This window comes from Neoarius graeffei, chromosome 4 (genome assembly GCF_027579695.1).
Source record: "Neoarius graeffei isolate fNeoGra1 chromosome 4, fNeoGra1.pri, whole genome shotgun sequence".
Taxonomy (NCBI): domain Eukaryota; kingdom Metazoa; phylum Chordata; class Actinopteri; order Siluriformes; family Ariidae; genus Neoarius; species Neoarius graeffei.
The window spans coordinates 72,670,672-72,697,351 of NC_083572.1; the positions used below are offsets into that span (position 1 = coordinate 72,670,672).

At 39.6% G+C, this 26,680-nt stretch overlaps 1 protein-coding gene across 1 annotated transcript in view; it reads right to left on the minus strand.

Annotated features, from left to right (window-relative positions):
- Window positions 1-26,680, minus strand: part of LOC132884468 (persephin) — a 48,356-nt gene that overhangs the window by 18,957 nt on the left and 2,719 nt on the right. Inside the window, exons 2-3 of the mRNA XM_060918322.1 lie at window positions 12,524-12,594; window positions 1,131-1,266 (exon numbers count right to left, since the gene is read on the minus strand). Coding sequence (XP_060774305.1) covers window positions 1,131-1,266; window positions 12,524-12,594 — 207 coding nt within the window. The remainder of the gene's footprint in view (window positions 1-1,130; window positions 1,267-12,523; window positions 12,595-26,680) is intronic.

Consider the following 26,680-nt stretch of genomic DNA (forward strand, 5'->3'; position numbering starts at 1 on the left):
TGCACACAGATGGATCTTAATCAACTAATTATGTGACTTATGAAGTGAATTGGTTGGACCAGCTCTTATTTGGGGGTTTCATACAAAAGGGGGTGAATACCAACGCACACTCCAGATTTCTGTTTTTTCATCTTAATTATTGTTTGTGTCACAATAAAACAACAATTTGGACCTTTAAAGTGGTAGGCATTTTGTGTAAATCAAATGGTGCTAACCTCCCAAAAATCCATTTTAATTCCAGCTAGTAATGTGACAAAACAGGACAAACACCAAGGGGGATGAATACTTTTGCAAGACATTGTAGTTTCTCATACACTGCAGTATTTATATCATTTGATATTAAACTGCTGCATGGCCTTACTGATAAACGGTGTGTATATATCGCACTTTAGCCCTTTTTCACAGGCCAACACAGTGGTGTAGTTTCCATTCCAAACAGGAAGGACAAATGCCTTTATTTGTATTGTGATATACAATATTTTTTGCCACATGCTCATACTATATGGTGTAAAAAAAAAAGTAGTGCCTACTACAGACCGCGAGTTGGCCTAGTGGTTAGTGTGTCTGCCTCTCGACCAGGAGATTGTGAGTTCTACTCGCGGTTGGGTCATACCAAAGACCATCATAAAAATGGTACTTGCTACCATCTGGCAAGGCACACTGCAATACAGATGCGAGTGGGGAAGTCAGTCTCCGTTATCGAAATGGAGATCAGTGCCGCACCCATATGACTTAAAGAGTTGGTTAGTACTGGGACAGGAGACTGCCTGGGAAGACCAGATTCTAGCGTGAGAGGGACTTTGACTTGCATGCCTAATACAATTACAGCTGAACTACATACATTTCCATGGTTACACTGGAAGGAACAATGATTCCTGAGCAGATGCATACCATGGTAAAGATGAAGAGGCAAATTACTTTATATAGTCAAAACTATCAATCAAAGGAAGGTTTATTCTCCCAACTTAATCAACGTTAAGCAGTAACCAGACCAAATGCCTACCATGTCAGTGTGACTGCAATGTAGACAATAATCCACCAACACTAAAATATCTGGTCAAAAAGTCCTAAAATATTAAACTGATATGGCAGAGTAGGTCTGGAAGTTGTGGCTCAGATTTGGGCCTTACCATAAAGTGCAGCCCATGGAGGTTGTCTCTGCTCTTTCTGGACCATCAGTGTGGTGGAGTGTGATTCTTCCCTCTCCTCTGCCAGTTTTTGCCCTTCCACAATCTCCAGCAGACACACACTCATTAGGAAAAGCACCTGTAACCACAATAAATTACACCTATGTATAACCATGTTGAAAAAAAAAAGTCAAAAGACACAGAGTCCAAATCAGAAATACCAAACACAAGGAAAACAATATAAAGCACAAGAACACACAGTTGGCATGTGTGGTGTAGCAGGTACTAGATTTGTGGTATCTTCATGACCTTCATGACCGTTCACCAATCCACCCTCTCAAAAACAAATATTTGACCATCATTATCAGTGGCCAGAAGTCACATCCAAATCACTACAAGTCGTCAAGTTTGCCTACATTTTTTTTTCATTTATATGGTAATAGCACAATCACTTTTTAAAATCAAGTAGCATATGTGGAGTTTAACTACTTATTGACAGAGTAGTAAAGCAGCACTGATCACTACGGCGTTTCATTTTTAGAGCCAGTGCAAATAAATAATTATGTAAGTTTAAAATATTTTGTGAACTGTACTGAGCATTTTTTTAAAAAAAACTTTAGTTCAGATATGAGAACATGTTACACTTTTGCTGTGTACAGCTCTGCGCTTTTGCCTTAATTTAGCAGCTCATATCTCATCTCATCTCATTATCTCTAGCCGCTTTATCCTTCTACAGGGTCGCAGGCAAGCTGGAGCCTATCCCAGCTGACTACGGGCGAAAGGCAGGGTACACCCTGGACAAGTCGCCAGGTCATCACAGGGCTGACACATAGACACAGACAACCATTCATACTCACATTCACACCTATGGTCAATTTAGAGTCACCAGTTAACCTAACCTGCATGTCTTTGGACTGTGGGGGAAACCGGAGCACCCGGAGGAAACCCACGCGGACACGGGGAGAACATGCAAACTCCACACAGAAAGGCCCTCACCGGCCCCGGGGCTCAAACCCAGGACCTTCTTGCTGTGAGGAGACAGCGCTAACCACTACACCACCGTGCCGCCGCAGCTCATATCAAAAGAGAAATATCACCAGCCACACAAAATGCACAGAATTTTTTTTGTTTGTTTGGTTGGTTGGTTCCTGCAGCTGGATCAATTCAGAGTCAAAGGATGTTCTCACTGTAGTCAAGCTGTAAAGGGTTCACTTGGATGGAAACCAAGACCGCTTCACAAATTTGCTGTGTTCTCACCTCCTCAGACAAACAATACTGAGAGAGTAAACAGTGCCTTTTCAGCATTTTGTATGTGATAGAACTTGGACAAATTAAATGTGTTCTCCTCCTCTGTGGAACTTGGCACAGCTTGGACTTTAATTGAAGTACAGCTTGTACTCAACAACTAGTGCTTCTCATAAAGTTTGCAGGCGGCACGACAGTGTTTGAACTCATTCACAATAAAGAAATTGGTCTTGTAACTTGCCTATGATCTTAAAGTCCTACAAAAATCTGTTAGAACAGGCTTTTAAAATAAACTACAACAGATCTATGCACGCCCATGTGACAACCCTGATTCCAAAAAAGTTGGGACGCCAGATAAAAACAGAATGCAATGATGTGCAAATCTTTTGCGAGCCATTATTCAATTGAATACAATACAAGATTGTATATAAGACAAGATATTTTATGTCCAATCTGATAAATTTTATTGTTTGTTGTAAATATACACTCATTCTGAATTTGATGCTTGCAACACATTCCAAAAATTTGGGACAGAGGCAACAAAAGACTGGGAAAGTTTTGGAATATAATCAGAAGATTAATAGAATCCAGAGAAATCTCTGTATGTAAGGGGAAAGGGCGAAAATCAACATAGAATGTCCGTGATCTTCAATCCCTCAGGCGGCACTGCATTAAAAACTGAGATGATTGTATAAAGGATCTTACTACTTGGGCTCAGGAACACTTCTGAAAACCATTACTGGTAAACGCAGTTCACTGCTGCAGCTACTATACAAAGCGAAAGCCAAATATCAACAACATCCAGAAATGCTGTCGAATTCTCTGGGCTTGAGTTCATCTAAGATGGACTAACACAAAGTGGAAAAGTGCAGTGCGGTCTGACGAGTCAACATTTAAAATTTTTAGGGGAAATCATGGACATTGTGTCCTCCAGTCTAAAGAGGAAAAGAACCATCCAGATTGTTAACAACACAAAGTTCAAAAGCCAGCATCTGTGATGGTATGGGGGTGTTAGTGCCTATGGTGATGGAACATGCCCTTGTCCCAACTTTTTTGGAACTTGTTGTAGGCATGAAATCAGAATGAGTTGATATTCACAAAAAAACAACAAAGTTTATCAGTTTGAACACTAAATATCTTGTATTTGTATTGTATTCTATTGAATATAGTTCAAAAAGGATTTGCAAATCATTGCATTCTGTTTTTATTTATGTTTTACACAGCGTCCCAACTTTTTTGGAATTGGGGCTATCGATAAGGGCTGAGTTCATCATCATGAATGACTCTCACTCAGTTTTTTAAAGGTAGCACTCTGGCTAATACATCACTCATATGTCTCAGCTTATACCCTGAAAAGGACAAATATATCTCATCTCATCTCATTATCTCTAGCCGCTTTATCCTTCTACAGGGTCGCAGGCAAGCTGGAGCCTATCCCAGCTGACTACGGGCGAAAGGCGGGGTACACCCTGGACAAGTCGCCAGGTCATCACAGGGCTGACACATAGACACAGACAACCATTCACACTCACATTCACACCTACGGTCAATTTAGAGTCACCAGTTAACCTAACCTGCATGTCTTTGGACTGTGGGGGAAACCGGAGCACCCGGAGGAAACCCACACGGACACGGGGAGAACATGCAAACTCCAGGACAAATATATATTGGAAATAAACATAAAAGCCAGAGACATCGTCAAATTAGACATGTAGCACACTACATAAAATAAATACATAAAATAAACAAGCCATTATGCTTTGCTCAATGTAACAGGAAGACATTTTCGCCTATTCTCTCAGTGGACCATCACCGTTAACACAGATATATTCATATAGAAGGTTGGTGTTGTTAAGTTTTTGCCTTGCGTATTATGGAGTATATGTGCTCCAGTAGCTGAAGCATCCTTAAAAAACAATAATAATAAACAACCCAACAACTTTTTTGGTGTATCAGAGCCAATAACACAAACTATTTACACTTCTGTTACACTGTAAAAATGATTTGTTGTTTTAACTTAAAAAAGTTAGTGCAAGGGTTGCCTTAAGGGCTGCCTTAAAATTTTGAGTTCACTGAAATTAATATAGTAAGTTCACAACAATTTAACTTACTATGTGAATTCCAGTGAACTCAAAATTTTAAGGCAGCCCTTGCACTAACTTTTTTAAGTTAAAACAACAAATATTTTTTTACAGTGTAGATTTTAACAGTGATTTCAAGTTGATGTTTGAAATGTTGTCTGGTTTGTTTTTGTGGGTCTCTCCATTCAAGTAAAGAGAAACCTTGTCGTGTGTGACTGGAAATAACTATCTAGAAATGGTGCCAATTGGACAGACTTTACTTCTGTCAAATCACATTACTAATGTTTACATGAGACTTCCTATCGCGTTCTGCAGCACACATTGCCTGTTTTACTTTCCCACATGGTGGGACGTTTTTCCATTATCATGTAAATGCACAATTAGTGCATAAGCACATAATCATATCTACTTCCATGCTTTATTATTATTACTCACGTCTGACTTTACACATTCTGGTCTGCAGATGTTTTGAGGAAATGTTTAAAATCCGATCAAATGTTTGTTTGATGTTTTTTGTTTTTTGGGGGGGGATTAAGGATTTGCATGCATTTTACTGATATGAAGAATTTGAGCTTGAAAAGCGCACGGTCAGTGTTAAGACCTATCAGACTCTGCATCTCCATCTGTCTTTATTTGGCTGATACTTTCTTTATATGGGTAAAGCTTCATGTCCATCTGTTAATCCTTCTCTGATTGTGTTCACCTGTTGCTAATTTCTTCCTTTAATTTTATTGGATTTATTCCCTATGTGTTTCTCTGTTTAGTTGTGAAGTTGTGCACGTTTGTTTGTGTCACAAGGCCATGTGTTTCCTGGACCTACCTTTGTGCCTATCTTCTTGACTTCTTCTTCTTCTTCTTGGATATGTTTAATTTTTCCTGGCTTTGATCCTGGCCTGTTTATTTCTCTTGGTCTGTTTTTGCCAGTGTGTGTTCTCGCCCCTTCCTGGTGTACTGGTGATGATTATTAGGACAGACGAAATAAACATGTTTTGTGTATGCCCATGTGTCCTCTCTCCCACATCCTCTCCATACAACAAATACATTACACAATCAAACCGGTCTGACAGACTATATAATTCCTTAGTCCTCCTTAAAGTTAAAGAGAACTAAAAAAATAAACACCGTTTGCCCATCACAAAAGTGCCCCGATGTGCCCTCCATATGTTTAAATTAAAAATAAAACTTTATAACAACGATTTATCCATTTTAAAAAGTTATGATGTTGCTTACCTGGATGTAACCATTTGCAATGAAACTGGATATCCGCCTGTGACGGAACTGTAACTAGTACGCCATTTACCATCGTAACACAGAGTCATCAAATAAAAGTTTCTAATTCTAATAAAGATCCCTGAGCACCACTGCACTCTCTCTCTCTCTCTCTCTCTCTCTCTGTATGTGTGTTTTCACTGCTTCAGCAGGACTGAATGCAGAGAAAGAACTTCACTGTGCTGTAACGTATATGTGAGAAATAAAGGCTTCTAATTCTAAAAATCTTTACAAATTTTCTGTAACCATGTGATTTTTACTGACAACAAAATCCACAAATCAACAGACTTCACTTTTATGAAGTTTGAATCTCGCTCGGCTAGATAACACATACACAGTACTGACACAGACACTAGCAGTCAATCCTGCCGTCATAGCAATGCGATTCTTGCCATCTAAAGAGATCACTTTTCTCAGTGAATAAAAAACAAAAACAGGTCATATAAAAATACAAGGACATTTTTCATTTTTTAAAACAAAACAAAAAACAAAAATACTAAGTAGCCAACGATGGAGCGTTTATAGGCAGCAAAAGGCTCATGGCTGGGTATGTTTTGTGTGTGTGTGTGTGTGTGCGTGTGTTCACTGCTTCAGTGATCAGGCTTATTTTTACACCTAAACACTTGACACTCAGGCAACTTCAGGTTTGTTTACAATAATTTAGAAGGAATGTATCCACTAGATCTCAGCCTCGGTAAGTCACATTAGCATGTAAGTGATGTCACAATCTCAGATATTCTGGTGTAATTTGTACTCAGAGTGCGATATTTGAACCTTGGAGAGAGTAAGATATCAGCGCCCAAAGACCATCCATAACCACTTATCCTGTACAAGGTTGCAGGCAAGCTGGAGCCTATCCCAGCTGACTACGGGCGAAAGGCGGGGTACACCCTGGACAAGTCACCAGGTCATCGCAGGGCTGACACATAGAGACACACAACCATTCACACTCACATTCACACCTACGGTCAATTTAGAGCCACCAATTAACCTAACCTGCATGTCTTTGGACTGTGGGGGAAACAGGAACACCTGGAGGAAACCCACACAGACACGGGGAGAACATACAAACTCCACACAGAAAGGCCCCCATCAGCCACTGGGCTCAAACCCAAAACATTCTTACTGTGAGGTGACAGTGCTAACCACTACACCACCGTGCCACCCCGCCCAGGGACATTTTTCTTTTAAAAAAAATCCGTACACAGTATGCAGGTACAAATATGAACAAGTGAACACTCAAACATGTCTTGTATGGATATTATCTGTCAGGATGAAGGAGTTTATTTTTGGGTTTTGTTCATCTTTAAAAATGATTTAACTCAACTCTGATACCATGAATATGATTATTAAACAAGAATGTCTTAAAAGCATGGCTAATACTCTGATAATTTATCAAATGAACCAGTAAACTGATGATGAACAGTATTTTTGCAATTATTAGTAATGATTAATTTGTTCACTTAATTTAATACTTTATTCACCGCTTTATCCTGGCCAGGGCTGTGGTGAAGCTTTTTTTTTTGAATGACATGCTGGCTTAATGCATGACATGCTTGGTTGGTATCGTGCATGCTTTTAAGTTTGGCCGGCTGCCACTTTGTGCTGCCTAGGCAAGCACATGAGTAATCACATAAAGAATAATTATGTTTTATTCATATGCCATCTGCGAAAGAAGAGGAAGAAGCTCTTTCCCACCAAACCTCAGGTAATCTGCTGAAATATGTGCTTAATAACTGACATTTTACTGTTGTGTTTAATATAATAGACAGAAAATAAGAACAATATACACTTCTGTATGAACGACAGGCCTACAGCACATACTGCTTATACTGATGACCCACACAATCAAACATCACAGAAACATCTGTCAGCTCTATTTTCCAGCTAATTACAGTTAAATGAGTGTAATTAATTAGTGTTGTTAGTGTAATAACACCACCTGATTAGCCAAGACAACCCAGCGGCATTTTCACTTCCTGCTGAGGTTTTGGAGAGCAAATCCTGAGTCAGTCAGACTACTCAACACACTTCTGGACACTTCTGAGGCTGTGGAGGAGAGGAGGACTCTGAACAAACTGTTATCTATCATGGATAATCCTGACCACCCTCTCCACCACATGCTGGACAGACAGAGGAGCACCTTCTCCAACAGACTGTTAGAGCTTCACTGTCATAGGGACCGATACAGGAAATCTTTCCTGCCCCAAACCATCATCCTGTACAATAACTTACCTCTGACTGAGAGAACTCTGACCTCTCTACTGTATAGTCCTGTTCATAACCCTGGTCTTCCTGTAACTTTTGCACCATTAGAGCTTATTTGTTTACTGTCATTAGTCACTTTGCACCATTAGAGTTTATTTATTTATTTTTTATTTATTTATTTATCTATCTTCCGTTCAATACTGCTACTTTTGCACAGTTTTTATCTTCATTTATCACAATTCTTGTTTTTAGCACTATTAATGCACATTCACATGTACAAAGCACATATATAGATACATATATTTTTTATAGTACATTTTTACCTGTATATTGTATAGACGACTTGTTCTTGGGATCTTTCCCCCCTAAATTCTATTTTATGTTGTACAGTGTGTCTTTTTCTTTTTGCATGTATGATAACTTGCTGCTGTACCATACCAATTTCCCAGCTTGGGATCAATAAAGTCAATGAATGTATGTATGTATGTATGTATGTATGTATGTATGTATGTATGTATGTATGTATGTATGTATGTATGTATCTATCTATCTATCTATCTATCTATCTATCTATCTATCTTCTACTCACACACTTCTCCCCACCACTCACCCAAACTAATCAAGACCCTTCCCAACACTGAGTCTAGAATCATGCACACTATCACAACATGTCCTACTATCATTGCACACCTGCACCTAGAGACAGTATTGTGCCCTCACAAGACAATCCATCCATCATCCATCCATTATCCATAACCGCTTATCCTGTGCAGGGTCACGGGCTGGAGCTGGAGCCTATCCCAGCTGACTATGGGTGAGAGGCGGGGTACACCCTGGACAAGTTGTCAGATCATCGCAGGGCTGACACATAGACACAGACAACCATTCACACTCACATTCACGCCTACGGTCAATTTAGAGTCACCAGTTAACCTAACCTGCATGTCTTTGGACTGTGGGGGAAACCGGAGCACCCGGAGGAAACCCACGCAGACACGGGGAGAACATGCAAACTCCACACAGAAAGGCCCCAGTCGACCACTGGGCTTGAACCCAGAACATTCTTGCTGTGAGGCGATAGTGCTAACCACTACACCACCGTGCCGCCCACAAGACAATCCTATTAAATCCTATTATCATATTATGAGATACATGTATCACTTGTTACACATTTCTCTATCCTACATCACTGCTACCACGATGGTGTTTCCATTTAAATTGCTTCACAGTGTCTTAAGTGCACTGGTTTCTAGGCATGCTGCTGTGAATACACGACCATGCAGCAATTCACCTCTTCTTCCACAATGCCATATATTCATTCATTCATCATCAGGGTCAGGGTCGTGGCGGATCCGCATTCTCTCGTTGAAACACGAGGAGCAATTCACCTCGGATGGAATGTTAGTCCACTGCAGGGAAACATATGTACACACCCATTCACCCATTCACACCTAGGAAGCTTACCTGCATGTTTTTGGACAGTGAGAGGAAACCTGAGAACCCCACACAAACACGGGAAGAACGTGTGAAACTCAACACAGCCAGTAACCCGAGCTCAGAAACAAACTGGGGACCCTGGGGAGCTGTGCAGTTGGAACACTACCTGCTACACCACCATGCCACTCTCCATGTCATATAAACCATCCAATACTGTTTTGTTGTCCTGTCCAGTCAGTACACACTGCCCTATGTATTTATTGTCATATATATTAATTGCCTTGTGTATGCATTGTCCTGTGTATTTATTGTATATTTTGCACTCATCTCACACTGTTGTGTATTTGCTATCCCATATATATCATGCTACAGTGGTGAACCGTTACTATTAGAGCTGGGACTTCAGCTCAGCAAAACTTAGCCAGACACCAAAAAAGCAACAGGGCAAAGGATTTTGCAGGAGATTAGTGGCAGGCTGCCAGGTCGCTCCATTGTGTGTAGTTGTCGATGTTGATTTTAAAAGTAATTAAGTAAATTATATAGGGAAATGAATACTTAAGTATGAGTGAAAAATACTGTAGCAAGTGTGTGTGGAAGAAGAGTCTGGAGACAGAAATCTTAGTTTCTCATTCGTTAGCCTGTGCTACTTGCTCTCGATAGCACTGGCTTGACTGCTTCATTAGCATTCGCTAACACTAATAACAAACGCTACACCGGCTGGAAGGTGACTTCACTGCCATGCTGATGCCGCTGACTCGTGGTTAAGCTCGCGTTAGCCTTTGAGAAGGCCGAGGGTGATACATTTGAGGTCTCTCCCATTATATATCAAAATTTAATTGGTTAATTCATCTGTCACTTCCAACATAAACATACACTGCCATGGCCTTCTGTCCCGGCAATGAAGTCCTAACCAATGAGTGAGCCAGCTCTAAACTCTTCTCAGCCTAGAGACAACAAACAAACAAATTTCAATAGATAACTCGATTTTAATGTTTTCAGGACAGTAACCCTTTCATTTCTGAAGGAAATTTGATAGAAAATGAGGCCAAATTAGGATTAGAAGAGAATAATTAAAATGAAATTATGAAAGAAATTAAAGAATGAAAGAAATTAAATATAACCTGTGAAATGCTGATATGTTTGGGCCTTCTCTGAAGGCCTAGAAGGCCCTGACGGTTCCCTTCTGCCATGCTACTGTGTTGTGTGTCACACCTTGGACCTGAATAATCAACATTTTTTTCCAATGTGTTAACCACAAAGCAAGTGTTTTATATAACACCTATCAATGTGTCTTTTCAGTTAAAATTACTAAATATAATTTTTTAAAAATCATATTTCTCATTTTACAGGTTTCTACAGATGTTCACGGTCATTTTGAACTAAGCATAGTGGGTTTCCATTACACCTGTATTGTTTAATAGTGATTCACTAAAATGAAGAGAAGATAGACTGGGAATATTTAAAGCAAAGGAGGGTCATCCTTTTCTAAATGGCTTGTCTAATGATTATTCTGAAACTCCACACTCCTGAGTGGTACAAGATTATGAGATCAAAACCCAGTGAAGCCAACATCTACTGTCATCCATGGCTGGGAATCCAAGAGAGCAAAATGGCACTACTCTCTCCCGTCTCAATCAGAGCAACACTAATCAATTTTATGGGAATGTGAGTTCACATATGCAGAAGAAGACAGCATCCCCACCCTAAGTGTGTTTAGCTGCCCTGTGATGTAATATTTTAAAAAATGTTGTGTTCACATCGCTCAGAGAAAGTATATCACCCTGTTGTGTGAAAATTACCGTATTCAGGGAAAAACTATCAGCTTCCCTATCTGAACTTCTCAATGTATAGACAGAAATTTCAACATTTTCTCAATGCGGCAAGTTAACTCACAGCAACTGTATCTTTATTGTACATAGCTACAACAGCTACGATTTATTGGTTTCACTTTTCTACTTCACAAAACCCTGCACTTTAACATTTTTATATCCATTGCATAGTCCTGTTAAAACTAAAGAGTTGGCTCAGGGAATTGGGATTCCATCCATCCATTATCTGTAGCCGCTTATCCTGTTCTACAGGGTCGCAGGCAAGCTGGAGCCTATCCCAACTGACTATGGGTGAGAGGCGGGGTACACCATGGCAAGTCGCCAGATCATCGCAGGGCTGACACAGAGACAAACAACCATTCACACTCACGGTCAATTTAGAGCCACCAATTAAACTAACCTGGATGTCTTTGGACTGTGGGGGAAACCGGAGCACCCGGAGGAAACCCACACAGACACAGGGAGAGCATGCAAACTCCACACAGAAAGGCCCTTGCCGGCCGCTGGGCTCGAACTCAGGACCTTCTTGCTGTGAGGCGACAGTGCTAACCACTATACCACCATGCCACCCTGGAATTGGGATTCATCTCATCTCATCTCATTGTCTCTAGCCGCTTTATCCTGTTCTACAGGGTCGCAGGCAAGCTGGAGCCTATCCCAGCTGACTACGGGCGAAAGGCGGGGTACACCCTGGACAAGTTGCCAGGTCATCACAGGGCTGACACATGGACACAGACAACCATTCACACTCACATTCACACCTACGGTCAATTTAGAGTCACCAGTTAACCTAACCTGCATGTCTTTGGACTGTGGGGGAAACCGGAGCACCCGGAGAAAACCCACGCGGACACAGGGAGAACATGCAAACTCCGCACAGAAAGGCCCTCGCCGGCCACGGGGCTCGAACCCGGACCTTCTTGCTGTGAGGCGACAGCGCTAACCACTACACCACCGTGCTGCCGGAATTGGGATTCAACATTGCTAAATAATGATCACAACAGGAAAGTTGAATGAACCTGTTGCACACTAGATGTTCTGTTGCTACACTACACCATGAACAATATGATTCCAGGCTCCTCAGCATCCGCTCACATATGCAATATTAATTACTTAACTAACACCCAATACGCCCCCATGTGAGTGTATGTGATGAGTAAAAATTTCAGAGAGTGTCTATTGGATGAGTATGAGGCATGTCTGGTCAGGAGGATGTGATATGCTGGGGACAGGAAACTCTCTGACACCAATATAACCAAATGGCCTGCTACTAATGAACTAATGAGTGATATGACTTTCCCCCCTTTGTGTGTGTGTAAATACAAACCTTCCAGTAGGTCAGGTGATACTGGGCAGATGTTGCAATGGGATCCTGCTGATTCCACCACCTCTTGCCATCTGAAACACAACAATCGCAACATGTTACACCAATAGTTATGACAGCCATCTAGTGTCTGCACAGTTAAAGCTAGACGGCCTTTCAATTTCATAAAATCAGTGAAATTTAGTTCCTTCTGAAATGTGGTCATTGTGATATATGTTTATTTCTGTAATATCTCACAAAATATCAGGCTGTTCTGTGGCTGGGAAGTTATTTAATTTGAGGGTATTCCCTAGCAAATAACGTGCATGAAATCACTCGCTTTGCGCAATCAAGCAGACAGAGGAAGTCCGTGTGTGCATGCGCATTTTACCTTCTTCTTCGTTTGGGTTTTACGGCAGCTGGCATCCACAGTGTTGTATTACTGCCATCTACCAGTTTACCTTTGACCGTGCACTGACAGTTACATCATTCTGTTGCTAAACGACAGAATGATAGCTGATCACATCAAGGTGCTTGCTGACCACCAATATTAGTTTGGTCCTGCGTTTCCTTTCCTTCGCAACTTAATGTCTTTTCTTCTGGCTTTCTGTTACTGTAGTCGGTATTTCACGTTTCATTTGCACACTCACGTCCTCCGTTTTCTCTCCTGTTTCAAATTTGTATCCCACAATGTCTTGCTCGAATGGAGAAAGCCCACCACGTGATGCATGACATAGTATCTTGAACTAGCTCATGTTGAAGCAGGAAAAAATAGCAGAGAATTTAGGGCCACGTGGCCCTAAATTCATTAATTGTTCTATTTAAAAAAAACTAATAAAATTGGAAGTCTGTGATTCGAATTCAGTAGCTTTCAGTCCACTGAACAAAAATAATTGGGTGTCAGGGAAAATTATTTTTCTGACCTACACTTGAAAAATCTGAAAGGCAGTCTACCTTTAAAAGCAACTGTAACTCCTGCCGAACCTCTGAAAATATTGGATATTATAAAAGTAAAATAACTGGGACTTTAGATGATGAAACAAAAGCTGTACATGAGAATGTAGCAAAATGGATAAGCTTTTACTGGTGTGACTCACAAGGGGGAGTGTCTGAAACATGAGGCTTTTCTTATTCCGCTGTTAGTTAGTTGTGTTTAGAGTAATGAACTTTGTGTAGCTCCAGATGTGTTTCTGAATCCTGTCTTTTCCACTGCCAAATACGAATTTCCCAATAGTCATGGTAATTTCTTTAGCCAGGACTGAATTAGCAAGGAACAGCTGTCTAAGTGCAGTACAGAGTTTGCTGTGCATATGTGCTAAAGTCACCCATGTTAGTCGTATACTTGTGGTATCAGGTATTAGGTGTATTGTACACATATCTAGAGGGTTCAGCACACTGTAACTATTCAGTCCAACAATTACTGGTCATAGACTGGTACCAAAATTCAAAAAAGTGCTTATTTAAGGAGTTAAAGGCATGTGCCGAATTCAAATCTGCAATATGCCGAGCTCTATCTGACCTCTGTTGACCTCTAGAGGTCATTGAACTTTGGGCCTGTAAACGTCTCAGCTGAACCCAGTTTCTCAGCTTTCTAAGGAATGAAATGTACTAAAATGATTAATGAAGTTAGCAAATGGCCTTGTTTGTTAAATGTTTGGGTGCTGAATTCATTTTTCATTTGTAAAACGACATATGACCTCTGATAACCTCAAGGTCATTAAACTTGGCCTATAGGCCTATGCATTTAACGGCATTTTTAAACTGACTTTACTCCCCCAAAAAGAATATGAACAGACAAAAAACAAATAGAAAGGAACAAATACAACATTAAATGCCAGTCCATGTACATGTGACTTACTTTTCACAATGAGAATGCCTAGACAATCACCTTACATAACATTGCATTACATTTAGCGGTTATTGTTTATACAAAGCTACTGAAAAAAGGACAGATTCAGCAGCATACAAAATGTGGGGGCATACAGGGTATACAGGTTAATCAGGGTTAGTATATATGAGAGTTTTTTTCTTTGTTGTTTGTTTTTTGTAAAGGCTTTACCCCGTTTAAAACAAAACAAAACAAAAAACAAACAACAAAGAAAAAAACTCTCATATATACTAACCCTGATTAACCTGTATACCCTGTATGCCCCCACATTTTGTATGCTGCTGAATCTGTCCTTTTTTCAGTAGCTTTGTATAAACAATAACCGCTAAATGTAATGCGATATTATGTAAGGTGATCGTCTAGGCATTCTCATTGTGAAAAGTAAGTCACATGTACATGGACTGGCATTTAATGTTGTATTTGTTCCTTTCTATTTGTTTTTTGTCTGTTCATATTCTTTTTGGGGGAGTAAAGTAAGTTTAAAAATGCCGTTAAATGCATAGGCCTATAGGCCAAGTTTAATGACCTTGAGGTTATCAGAGGTCATATGTCGTTTTACAAATGAAAAATGAATTCAGCACCCAAACATTTAACAAACAAGGCCATTTGCTAACTTCATTAATCATTTTAGTACATTTCATTCCTTAGAAAGCTGAGAAACTGGGTTCAGCTGAGACGTTTACAGGCCCAAAGTTCAATGACCTCTAGAGGTCAACAGAGGTCAGATAGAGCTCGGCATATTGCAGATTTGAATTCGGCACACCCAAATTGACAAAATAAGACTGTTTGCCGACTTTGTCTCAAAAATGCCTTTGGGTGTCACAATTCTGGATTTTGGTACCAGTCTATCATCAGCATCATAACATTCTGGGAAGCCAAATTGCTTCCAAACACCAGACCTTAAAGATTTGCAGGAAGTTTCCAGTACTAACTTGGTGCTGAATTTAGCAACTAGTACACTATGGGGGAAGCCATGACCTAAAGGCTAGAGAAGCAGCTTTGGGACCAAAAGGTTGCTGGTTCGATTCCCCAGACCAGCAGGAATGGCTGAAGTGCCCTTGAGCAAGGTACCTAACCTTCAAATGCTCCCCAGGCTGCCCACTACTATGGGTATATCAGAGTCCTGTTGTACGTCGCTTGAGATAAGAGTGTCTGCTAAATGCCTGTAATGTAGTATACCGTACTAGTACATTCGCTCATGAAAAACAGTCTGCTTAAGAGAAGCTTTAAAAAAAAATCCTCATAGCCTCACTGGATTAGATCTAAAAAGGAAGTTGCTTTTTCAGAGGAGGGACAGTGGGCTTGATTAAGTTTGAATGTTTATTATACCTTATGTTATCATGAGAAGTGATATTTTATGATGAATAACCTACTTTATTATGCAGTGCTGAATGTACTGTATGACATGGAGACTCATACTAAATGAAAAAATACCATACATTATACCATTACAGCCCCAGTAGTTAGATAAGTTAGTGACTGTATGAATTTAAAAAAAAAGAACTGCGATTGAATAAATGAGTCAGTAAATAAATCTGGAGTGGCACGGTGGTGTAGTGGTTAGCACTATCGCTTCACAACAAGAAGGTTCTGGGTTCAAGCCCCGGGGCCTTTCTGTGTGGAGTTTGCATGTTCTCCCCGTGTCTGTGTGGGTTTCCTCCGGGTGCTCCGGTTTCCCCCACAGTCCAAAGACATGCAGGTTAGGTTAACTGGGGACTCTAAATTGACCGTAGGTGTGAATGTGAGTGTGAACGGTTGTTTGTCTGTGTGTCAGCCCTGCGATGATCTGGTGACTTGTTCAGGGTGTACCCTACCTCTCACCTGTAGTCAGCTGGGATAGGCTCCAGCTTGCCTATCCCAGCTGCACAGGATAAGCAGTTACAGATAATGGATGGATGGATGGATGTAAATAAGTCAGGCGAGAACATGTTAGTGAGAACCTAATTTAGTGAAGAAGTGAATGAATGAATGAAGTGAAGTGATCTAAAGCAACTGAAACATTACAACTTAAAAATGGTCTACTGTTTTTCCTGAGCTCTTCACTCTCTAGAAATTTGTTTACTTTAAAATATTATTCCTAATTACTGAAACATTCTTTTTGTTTGTTGCACAATTTCTATTTTATGTCCTCTGTAAATTAGCACAGTACACACATACATACAGTATATTCAGGTATGTGTATGGATTTCTGTATTGTGGAACATCCTGATGGATTTAAAGCATGCTGCAATAAAACCATTAAATAACTCGAACAGGAAGAGACATAAATAGCAGTGTATATCAGGAGAGATAACGTGTGATGATCTATCTCAGGCTTTAAATATCCTGTATTGTTTAGAGGAGTGTTCCTAAAAATACCATGGTGCTAGAGAGAGCTGGACAATAATCAAAAGTTTCACTGGTACCAGTAGGTAATTTGTTTTATTGCTCTTATCTCTGAATACTAAATATAGTTGATACCTTCACTGCAGGTGTATGGTTAAGGTCCCAACTCTCTTAGATGCAGATACACAGTGCCAAACAAAGTAACTGGAGTCAAGTCTGAAGCCTTTGCATGGACTTTTGAAAGAAGAGCACTCAGGACAACCATGTGTACAGTCGTGCCAAACTGAAGTGTTGGGGGGGGGGGGGGGGGGAGCAGCTTTAAAACAAATGGCCCAACTTATGGAGACTCTGCTCCTGAGACCTTTTATGGTGTCTGAATGGAATCAGACACCACAAAATCAGACATCAGTATCTGGTGGATTTGAGCTCATCTATAACAGCAGTTACAGCTCAAGTTGAGGTATAAATGAAATCTTACAATCAGTGAACTATGCACAGTGAGCTGGATGAGCTTCCACAAATGAAGGGACATTCAGCCCTTGTAACTCCTAAAAATTAAACTTCATTAAAAAAATAGCTTGCAAATAAATAACTAGCATCAATGCTCATGGCATGAGAACATTCGAGATTAGATTAGATAAAACTTTATTGATCCCTTTGGGAGGGTTCCCTCAGGGAAATTAAGATTCCAGCAGCATCATTACAGATAATTTGAATGTCCTTAATGACACTTATGAATGACACTTAAAATTTTATTTATTATCCATGGCTTTTTCTTTTTATATCTTTTTCCTACTTGTATGTGAGGTCGATGTGGATAGACCGAGTTGATAGGGTTAAGGGCATTGCCCAAGGGCCCTACAGGGGCAGCTTGGTGGTACTAGGGCTTGAACCACTGAAACCCAGAGCCTTAACCCATTAAGCCACTTCTGCTTTTATTATTAATGGTTTATTTTTTCTTCTTCATATATAATTTGAGTAACAGGGTTGTACAGTCAAAGTGGCCTCAATATCGCAATACTGAAAATAACTAATTAAATAAGAGTGCTTTTTATCTTCAGGAAATTCAGATAATGCAACTTGGGATATTCACAAACAAATGCAAAAATAAGATTTTTTGATGTACCGTATTTTAATGATGACATTTCAAGCTATTTCAAGACGTTTTCTCAGTGCTGTTCTATTAATGATTTACATTAATCTGAGATATGTACTGTACATGGGTCATTGTGAGGGACACTACATATGTTTAAAATGTATTTTACCTTTATATACATATTTGTAACCAGGACAGAAATGGCATCGCAAATCACAGAATCACCCTGCTAACTGTAGACATTTTGACGAATCTCATTGCTAACTTTTAGTTCGTCAACGAGCATTAGATACCTCACACTAGCTAGGCTACAAATAATTCGTGAATGGACGCATCTGTTACTTACACATTTGTTAGACTTGTTGCTGTTTACATCAGGTTCAGTAACTGTGAGACAGCATGTTAACATCTGTTTCAAGAAATGATGCTGAAGTTCACTCTTAATGGCCATAACTTTCGACCCCTACACATGATGACTCTTCATAGTTCACACTGTGGAGTGTATTCTTTGCAGAGAGTAGGGTACAGCCATGAGCACTTCAGAAAGGATGAAGTCAGTCGCTTTCTCTGGCTTCCAACAGCCAATCAGAGCAAGTCTAATAGGAGAAATAATACTGGATGTTTAAGCATGGCAACCACTGAAAATAGTGAGGAAGAGATTAGATTTGCGGCTGACTGCTCCACTGCTGCTGTTTAATCCTTTTGCATTTTTAAAAAATTTAATATGTTTAATGTGTGAACAGTCACCAGGACAAACTCCTCTTAAAAACAAATTTGAATAACAGTGAATCAGATTCTGAAAAAAAAACACTTCTAGATGAATTGTTCATAATTATTGTCTCCCAAATCTTGTCAGGTTTTATTAAAAATATTTGTCACAATAGATTTTCTTTCACTGTACCCAGCTCCAGTGTTCCAGTACAGCAGCTCAAAGTGTACCAACTGGCGTAAAGGTGAACTGGAGTCTCGTTACAAAACATGCTGCAATTTAAACCATTTGACTGACACATCAACTGGGCTCATACCATTACAAATACTACACTACCACTGAGATTAGAAAATACACTGAGGCAAGGATACAGGATAATTCCTACCCAATTACTCACACAGACACAAACATTTACACTCCTCAAACAATGTAAATGGCTTCAGGCATTGGGTACAAGTCCTAATTGACAACATTTTGTTTAAGTTAAAACATAGTGAGTACAGGAGGAAGGAACCATTAGGAAGGGCAAAAGCGATAACTGCCATTATCAAAACTGTTCAAAAACATTTTGTAATAAATGTGGGAAAAAACTGTTCGTCAAAATAGTAATGCTTTATATTAAGATTCATTTAACTACATTACTTACACCTTTATCATTTATAGTATGAACTAATACTTTAATAAGTATTACATTAATAATTTAAAGGACTAACATAAGACAATATTAGCTCATTTAAGGAATTAAATGTGATTAGATGACATTAATGCCATGAATTTCACCATCAATTCACATTTAGGAAGTAATAAATGCGAGAATGTGTTGTAAATACAACCCAAATTTCAAAACTCAAATTCAAAATGAGCTTATATTTCTCAGTTTCAACAGTTGATACATTGTCTTTGTACTGTTTTCAATTAAATACTGGGTTTCCATGATTTGCAAATCATCACATTCTGTTTTTATTTATATTTTACACAGCATCCCAACTTTTTTGGGAACAGGGTTGTATGTTAATGTTATCCTGAGCTCGTAGCTTCATATTGTTCATTATGGATTTAATTACCTCCGCCAACTTTGTTGGATGAGGTTATGTTTGCACCTCTGTTTGTTTGTTTGTCTGTTGCCAATGTAACTAAAAAAAAGTAGTGAACAGAGTTTGATGAAATTGAGGAAAGATGGGCCAAAGAAAAAATGATTAGATTTTGATACAAATCTGAATATGTGGCTTGGCAGAGGTATGCACTCTACCAAGTGCCCTTCTAATTTAATCATGAAATCTGACGAGCACAATTTATAATTTATTCAACATTAAAAAAATCAGTTAATGCAGATGTTAATTCCTTTTGTTCCATTACTTATGGGCTATTAACTAATGCAACAAAGGATGTTGGTAAAAAAGAACCAAATGCAAAGCATTAACAGTAATTGAACGAGTGCGTTTGTCTGTGCAATATTTAATGATGTGTTTTATGGCGTGTTTAATCACTGCACTGTCAAAAGGTGCACTTGTCTGGCTTAGCTTAGTTTCTTTACACAGAAGTGTAAAAGAGACAGAAATGTGCCAGCATATGCTGTTTATTTAACAACAGATGGTCTCCATTAGATTACTCCACCCTGATGTACATAAACAACATAGAGAGAGAGAGAGAGAGAGAGAGAGAGAGAGAGAGAGAGAGAGATGTATTACTGCCTCTCTAATGCTATATGTCAGTTTGCAATTCTATTAACGTTAAATATTAGAAGCAATACTAACTGTAAGAAATGAATAAGATTTATTGTTTTTCATAATATATCAGCTAGTAATATAATAATTAAAACAGAACAATTTTTATTGAGTCAATGTCTGCAGCAGTAATTATGTTTTTTTATGATGGGTTTTTTGCATTTTAAATGGAATTATACTGCACTCTTGATCTCACACACACACACACACACACACACACACACACACACACACACACACACACACACACACAAATAGGATATTCTGGAAAAATTTATTGGGCTAAATGAGCACTCATGCCCAGGAAGAGAGTGCTCCATTCAGTATAGGATAAAGGTGATAAATCAGATTAACATTTTATTGATTTAAAGTGGAGTTACATTCGAAAGCCTGGCAGCAAACGTCCCCAACTGCTTAACAGAGCCACCGCTGGTCTGAGCATGTTCTCTACTTTTCTAAATGATGAGGCCTCTGGATTCCTCACTAAAGATCTTCTTTTGCCATGAAAGCACAGGACCAGATGTTCAGCTATATTTTTTTTTCTTGGAGAAATCAAATATGATCAGTCTCCATCTCTCTCTCAAACACTGCAGTTTTTCTGATGTTCTTTATGATACAGTGAATGAACCTTCTTGAGACATGGTGGACCAGTTCCGGTAATGGGCATGTATGTAGGTGTGTGCGTGTGTGTGTGTGTGTGTGTGTGTGTGTGTGTGTGTGCGTGCGTGTGCACGAGATGAAGTAATCAGTCAGTCACTTATGTTGGAGTGTGTGAGTCTCTGCAGATTTGTCAGTGAAACAGAAATAAAGAAGCAAGTGCCCTGTGCTCAGAGTGCGCTGTGTGTGTGAGAGAAAGGAAAGAGATTAAGACGCATTCTTGCAGTTGTATGTGTTTACTCTGATGCGATTCTGGAACATTCCACAGTGTTGTGTTTGGAATTCACAGACTGAATGCATGCTCCTCCAACTACGAACCCTTAGACACTTGAGCAATAACAGGAAAATAAGGTGCTTCCATACAAAGCTGTTAAATCTCCTGTCCAACAACCTACGAAACGAATGTCTGTTGTTTTGTGGATGTGTGAAAAGGTGTGTGTCCACATGTGGCACTGTTTAACATGATGAAGAAAAGCTGCTGTTGGAAACCCTCCACATTTAACTGTCTGTTCCATTAACATGCAGACAAATGGTGTTTTACACAGAACTGATAATTACCTGAGAAATTAAAACCAGGGATGCAATTATGCAGAAGTTATTTTTATCTTATCTTATTTATTTTTTATTATAGCTAAGTAGGTTAGGAATGGTTTTAGCTGGTGAGGTTTGCTGATGTGGCTATTATATCATTATGAAATAAATTATTTGGAGTGATGACTGCAGCAATAAACCAGTAACTCACTTAGTATGTCAGTATCTCCCAAGCCACTATGGAGAAAACAAAATAACAATCATCTGACATTCAGTGTCATGTTTACTAGGCCTATTGATCAAAATATGTTTGTTAATGTAAGTTAATTCTTCCAAACTGTAAACTCGTGAGCTTACAAAATCTGTAAATTTATTCTTAAGTTTATTTTGTCATGATTCGGCATAAATAGTTGAAATAGAAAGATAAAGGTATTTTTAATTCATTAAAAGTCACTTCATGTCTTACAGTAATGACGGATGTCATTTCTATTAGTGAAGCATTTATTGACATACAGTGGTGCTTGAAAGTTTGTGAACCCTTTAGAATTTTCTATATTTCTGCATAAATATGACCTAAAACATCATCAGATTTTCACACAAGTCCTAAAAGTAGGTAAAGAGAACCCAGTTAAACAAATGAGACAAAAATATTATATTTGGTAATTTATTTATTCAGGAAAATGATCCAATATTACACATCTGTGAGTGGCAAAAGTATGTGAACTTCTAGGATTAGCAGTTAATTTGAAGGTGAAATTAGAGTCAGGTGTTTTCAATTAATGGGATGGCAATCAGGTGTGAGTGGGCACCCTGTTTTATTTAAAGAACAGGGATCTATCAAAGTCTGATCTTCACAACACGTTTGTGGAAGTGTATCATGGCACGAACAAAGGAGATTTCTGAGGACCTCAGAAAAGGCGTTGTTGATGCTCATCAGGCTGGAAAAGGTTACAAAACCATCTCTAAAGAGTTTGGACTCCACCAATCCACAGTCAGACAGACTGTGTACAAATGGAGGAAATTCAAGACCATTGTTACCCTCCCCAGGAGTGGTCAACCAACAAAGATCACTCCAAGAGCAAGGCGTGTAATAGTCGGCGAGGTCACAAAGGACCCCAGGGTAACTTCTAAGCAACTGAAGGCTTCTCTCACATTGGCTAATGTTAATGTTCATGAGTCCACCATCAGGAGAACACTGAACAACAATGGTGTGCACGGCAGGGTTTCAAGCAGAAAACCACTGCTCTCCAAAAAGAACATTGCTGCTTGTCTGCAGTTTGCTAAAGATCACATGGACAAGCCGGAAGGCTATTGGAAAAATGTTTTGTGGCTTGATGAGATCAAAATAGAACTTTTTGGTTTAAATGAGAAGCGTTATGTTTGGAGAAAGGGAAACACTGCATTCCAGCATAAGAACCTTATCCCATCTGTGAAACATGGTGGTGGTAGTATCATGGTTTGGGCCTGTTTTGCTGCATCTGGGCCAGGATGGCTTGCCATAATTGATGGAACAATGAATTCTGAATTATACCAGCGAATTCTCAAGGAAAATGTCAGGACATGTGTCCATGAACTGAATCTCAAGAGAAGGTGGGTCATGCAGCAAGACAATGACCCTAAGCACACAAGTCATTCTACCAAAGAATGGTTAAAGAAGAATAAAGTTAATGTTTTGGAATGGCCAAGTCAAAGTCCTGACCTTAATCCAATCAAAATGTTGTGGAAGGACCTGAAGCAAGCAGTTCATGTGAGGAAACCCACCAACAGAAGCTGTTCTGTATGGAGGAATGGGCTAAAATTCCTCCAAGCCAGTGTGCGGGACTGATCAACAGTCACCGGAAATGTTTAGTTGCAGTTATTGCTGCACAAGGGGGTCACACCAGATACTGAAAGCAAAGGTTCACATACTTTTGCCACTCACAGATATGTAATATTGGATCATTTTCCTGAATAAATAAATAACCGAGTATAATATTTTTGTCTCATTTGTTTAACTGGGTTCTCTTTATCTACTTTTAGGACTTGTGTGAAAATCTGATGATGTTTTAGGTCATATTTATGCAGAAATATAGAAAATTCTAAAGGGTTCACAAACTTTCAAGCACCACTGTAATATGGATTACTACAGTTGTGGAATAGGGCTATTTACTGTATTTTTATTATTTACTATTTACTGTTTGATCTCAAACCCATTAGGAAGGCAAGAAATTGCACTAATTAACTTTTGACGAGGCACCTGTTAATTGAAAAGCATTCCAGGTGACTACCTCATGAAGCTGGTTAAGATAATGACAATAGTGTGCAAAGCGTCATCAAGGTAAACGGGGGCTACTTTGAAGAACCTAATATATGAAACATATTTTGTTTTTTTAACACTTTTCTGTTTACCACATAATCCTATAAATGTTCCTTATGTTATTTTATAGTTTTGATGTCTTCAGTATTGTTCTACAGTGTAAAAAATAGTCAAAATACAGAAAAACCTATGAAAGAGTTGGGGTGGCCACACTTTTGAGTGACACTGTAGTGCTATTTTGGCTGAAATCCACTGGTTGCTGTAGAGTGACAGGGATTTGTACATGTATTGGAGGCAGTGTTGTAGTCAAGTCACTAAACCTCGAGTCCGAGTCCAGTCTCAAGTCCCCAGTGTTCAAGTCTGAGTCAAGTCCAACTCATTAAAGAAAATTTCGAGTCTAGTCTGAGTCGAGTCCACTATTGATCCAAGTCGAGTCTGAGTCAAGCCCACTACGGATCCGAGTTGATTCCAACACAAGCCCCACTATCAACAGGGCAAATAATATGAGAGAGGGTTAACACTAGTGAGTTCATCGGTCAGCAAGCAAGTCCCGCTATCAACAGAGCAATGAACATAGTGTGTCACTTCTCTGGGTGGAGTCTTGCCAAATGATGGTTGAAGTTCAAGGTTGTTCCCGTCGTCTCCTCGATAGTTCTTCTACATACGGAACACATAGCAGTGCATTTTTCCCACGGCAGGAGAAGTCTGTATAAGCAAAGCGGTCAATCCTAGGGGCTTCTCTCCAGGCATTTTAGCGCCATTAACGTTAGTTTGTTCCTGGACATGACGTATGAACAGGTGAATGTGCAATCTCTTGCACAAAATTAGCATAAAAATGTATGTAGATATAAACATCACACACATCACATTATCTCTAGCCGCTTTATCCTTCTACAGGGTCGCAGGCAAGCTGGAGCCTATCCCAGCTGACTACGGGCGAAAGGCAGGGTACACCCTGGACAAGTCGCCAGGTCATCACAGGGCTGACACATAGACACAGACAACCATTCACACTCACATTCACACCTACGGTCAATTTAGAGTCACCAGTTAACCTAACCTGCATGTCTTTGGACTGTGGGGGAAACCGGAGCACCCGGAGGAAACCCACGCGGACACGGGGAGAACATGCAAACTCCACACAGAAAGGCCCTCGCCGGCCCCGGGGCTTGAACCCAGGACCTTCTTGCTGTGAGGCGACAGCGCTAACCACTTCACCACCGTGCCGCCAGATATAAACATCTTATGCCAAATTATTATGGCATGTTACAAAAAATAAAGAAAAAACCCGAGTTCTCTTCTCCAGTTTACAAACCTGAATGCAATTAATGCACGAGTCCAAGTCCATGTCCGAGTCATCAGTGCTCCAGTCCAAGTCAAGTCACAAATCCTTAAAATTAGGGCACAAGTCAGACTCAAGTACTATAAGCCTGATTGGAGGTGGGGTGAATGAGTAAAGAAATCACTCCAGTGTTTTAGTTCCCCTTGTACCAGCTAGAATTCCACCGAGAGTATATTTAAAGTCATTAATAAACTCAGTAGATAATGTAATCTATCTGGAGAGGGTTCCTGCTAAGTTCTGCACTGACAAATCCTACTCATCATGCTTAAGCTCTGAATGATTTAGGGGTTACGTAGTTTCACAAGCCATACCTCTAATTTTGCTTGAGATTCAGGTCGCTTTCATCAATAAACCTGACAAAGAACCACCTACTTTCAAAAAAAAAACAAAAACTGATTGATATGACAGATGACCAGCCACACACACTTTGCTGTAGCCCATCAGCAAACACACAAGATTTTGTTTTCAGTGTTTAAAGGTTCCCTGTATATGCACACAAAGACGAATAAACACAGCATGTCAGAGCGGGTCAAAATCTCTTCCAGAGAAACATCTTGCTTGTAACATCACTGACGCATCTCTCTGGATGGAATAAAATTTATCAAACTGGCCTTGATTTAAACATGAAGTATGATGATGATGCTAAACTTCTAGCTCCAAGCTTGATTTACTTGTTAGCGACATTAGCTTCACAGCTGCAGTGCAAATAAGATTTTGAATTAAGGGGAACCTCATGTAATTTTTTTTTTGTCAAAGTGTTCCATTAAAAATCCAAGTTCAACATGTGTACTCATCTCATCTCTCATCTCATTATCTCTAGCCGCTTTATCCTGTTCTACAGGGTCGCAGGCAAGCTGGAGCCTATCCCAGCTGACTACAGGCGAAAGGCGGGGTACACCCTGGACAAGTCGCCAGGTCATCACAACATGTGTACTGTAGAGTTAATAAGTTTACAATTTAGCAGGAAATCATATTACTCCTAGTAGGTAGCATTTATCTGTTAGGTGTTGGGTTTCATTTTCCCACTTGAGGAAAGATGTTTCTTGTTAGAGTAAATTCAAGCTGTTCACTGGTGCTCTTTACAGAAAAAAAAAGCTCACATTATCACACAAGTGCTACCCATCAAACATTCACTCACAAGCTTTTTATTGGCAAGTAAATGTCACTGCGTGCACATTAAGTGGCCACGAATTTATTTTAGAGCTGACGGCGGCTAAACCACACTTTAGCTCCACTACAATAAAGGGCGTTTGAGCAGCTTCATCTCTCTTCTTCTACTTTTCCTCTAACACCTGCACTAATGCTGTTTTAAGTCAGTAATGCATTTCAGAGTCCAGTCTTTTTTGAGGTGGAAATACCATATATCCTGTCTACAGCAATAAATTTGCAACATAAAGATATTTCTTTCAGGCCACTGAACCAAGCTGATGTCGTAAACATAGGCGTAGCCTCGTGTACACCTGTTACTTAACACAGCACTACATAATCACATGAAAGCAAAACATAATTACCGAGTTATTATTAATGTGACATACCCAACAGGATTCCCTAAATACACCCTGGCGATGTTAGCTGTATCACAGCTAAATCAGCCGTGAGTCCATCAGAGAGAG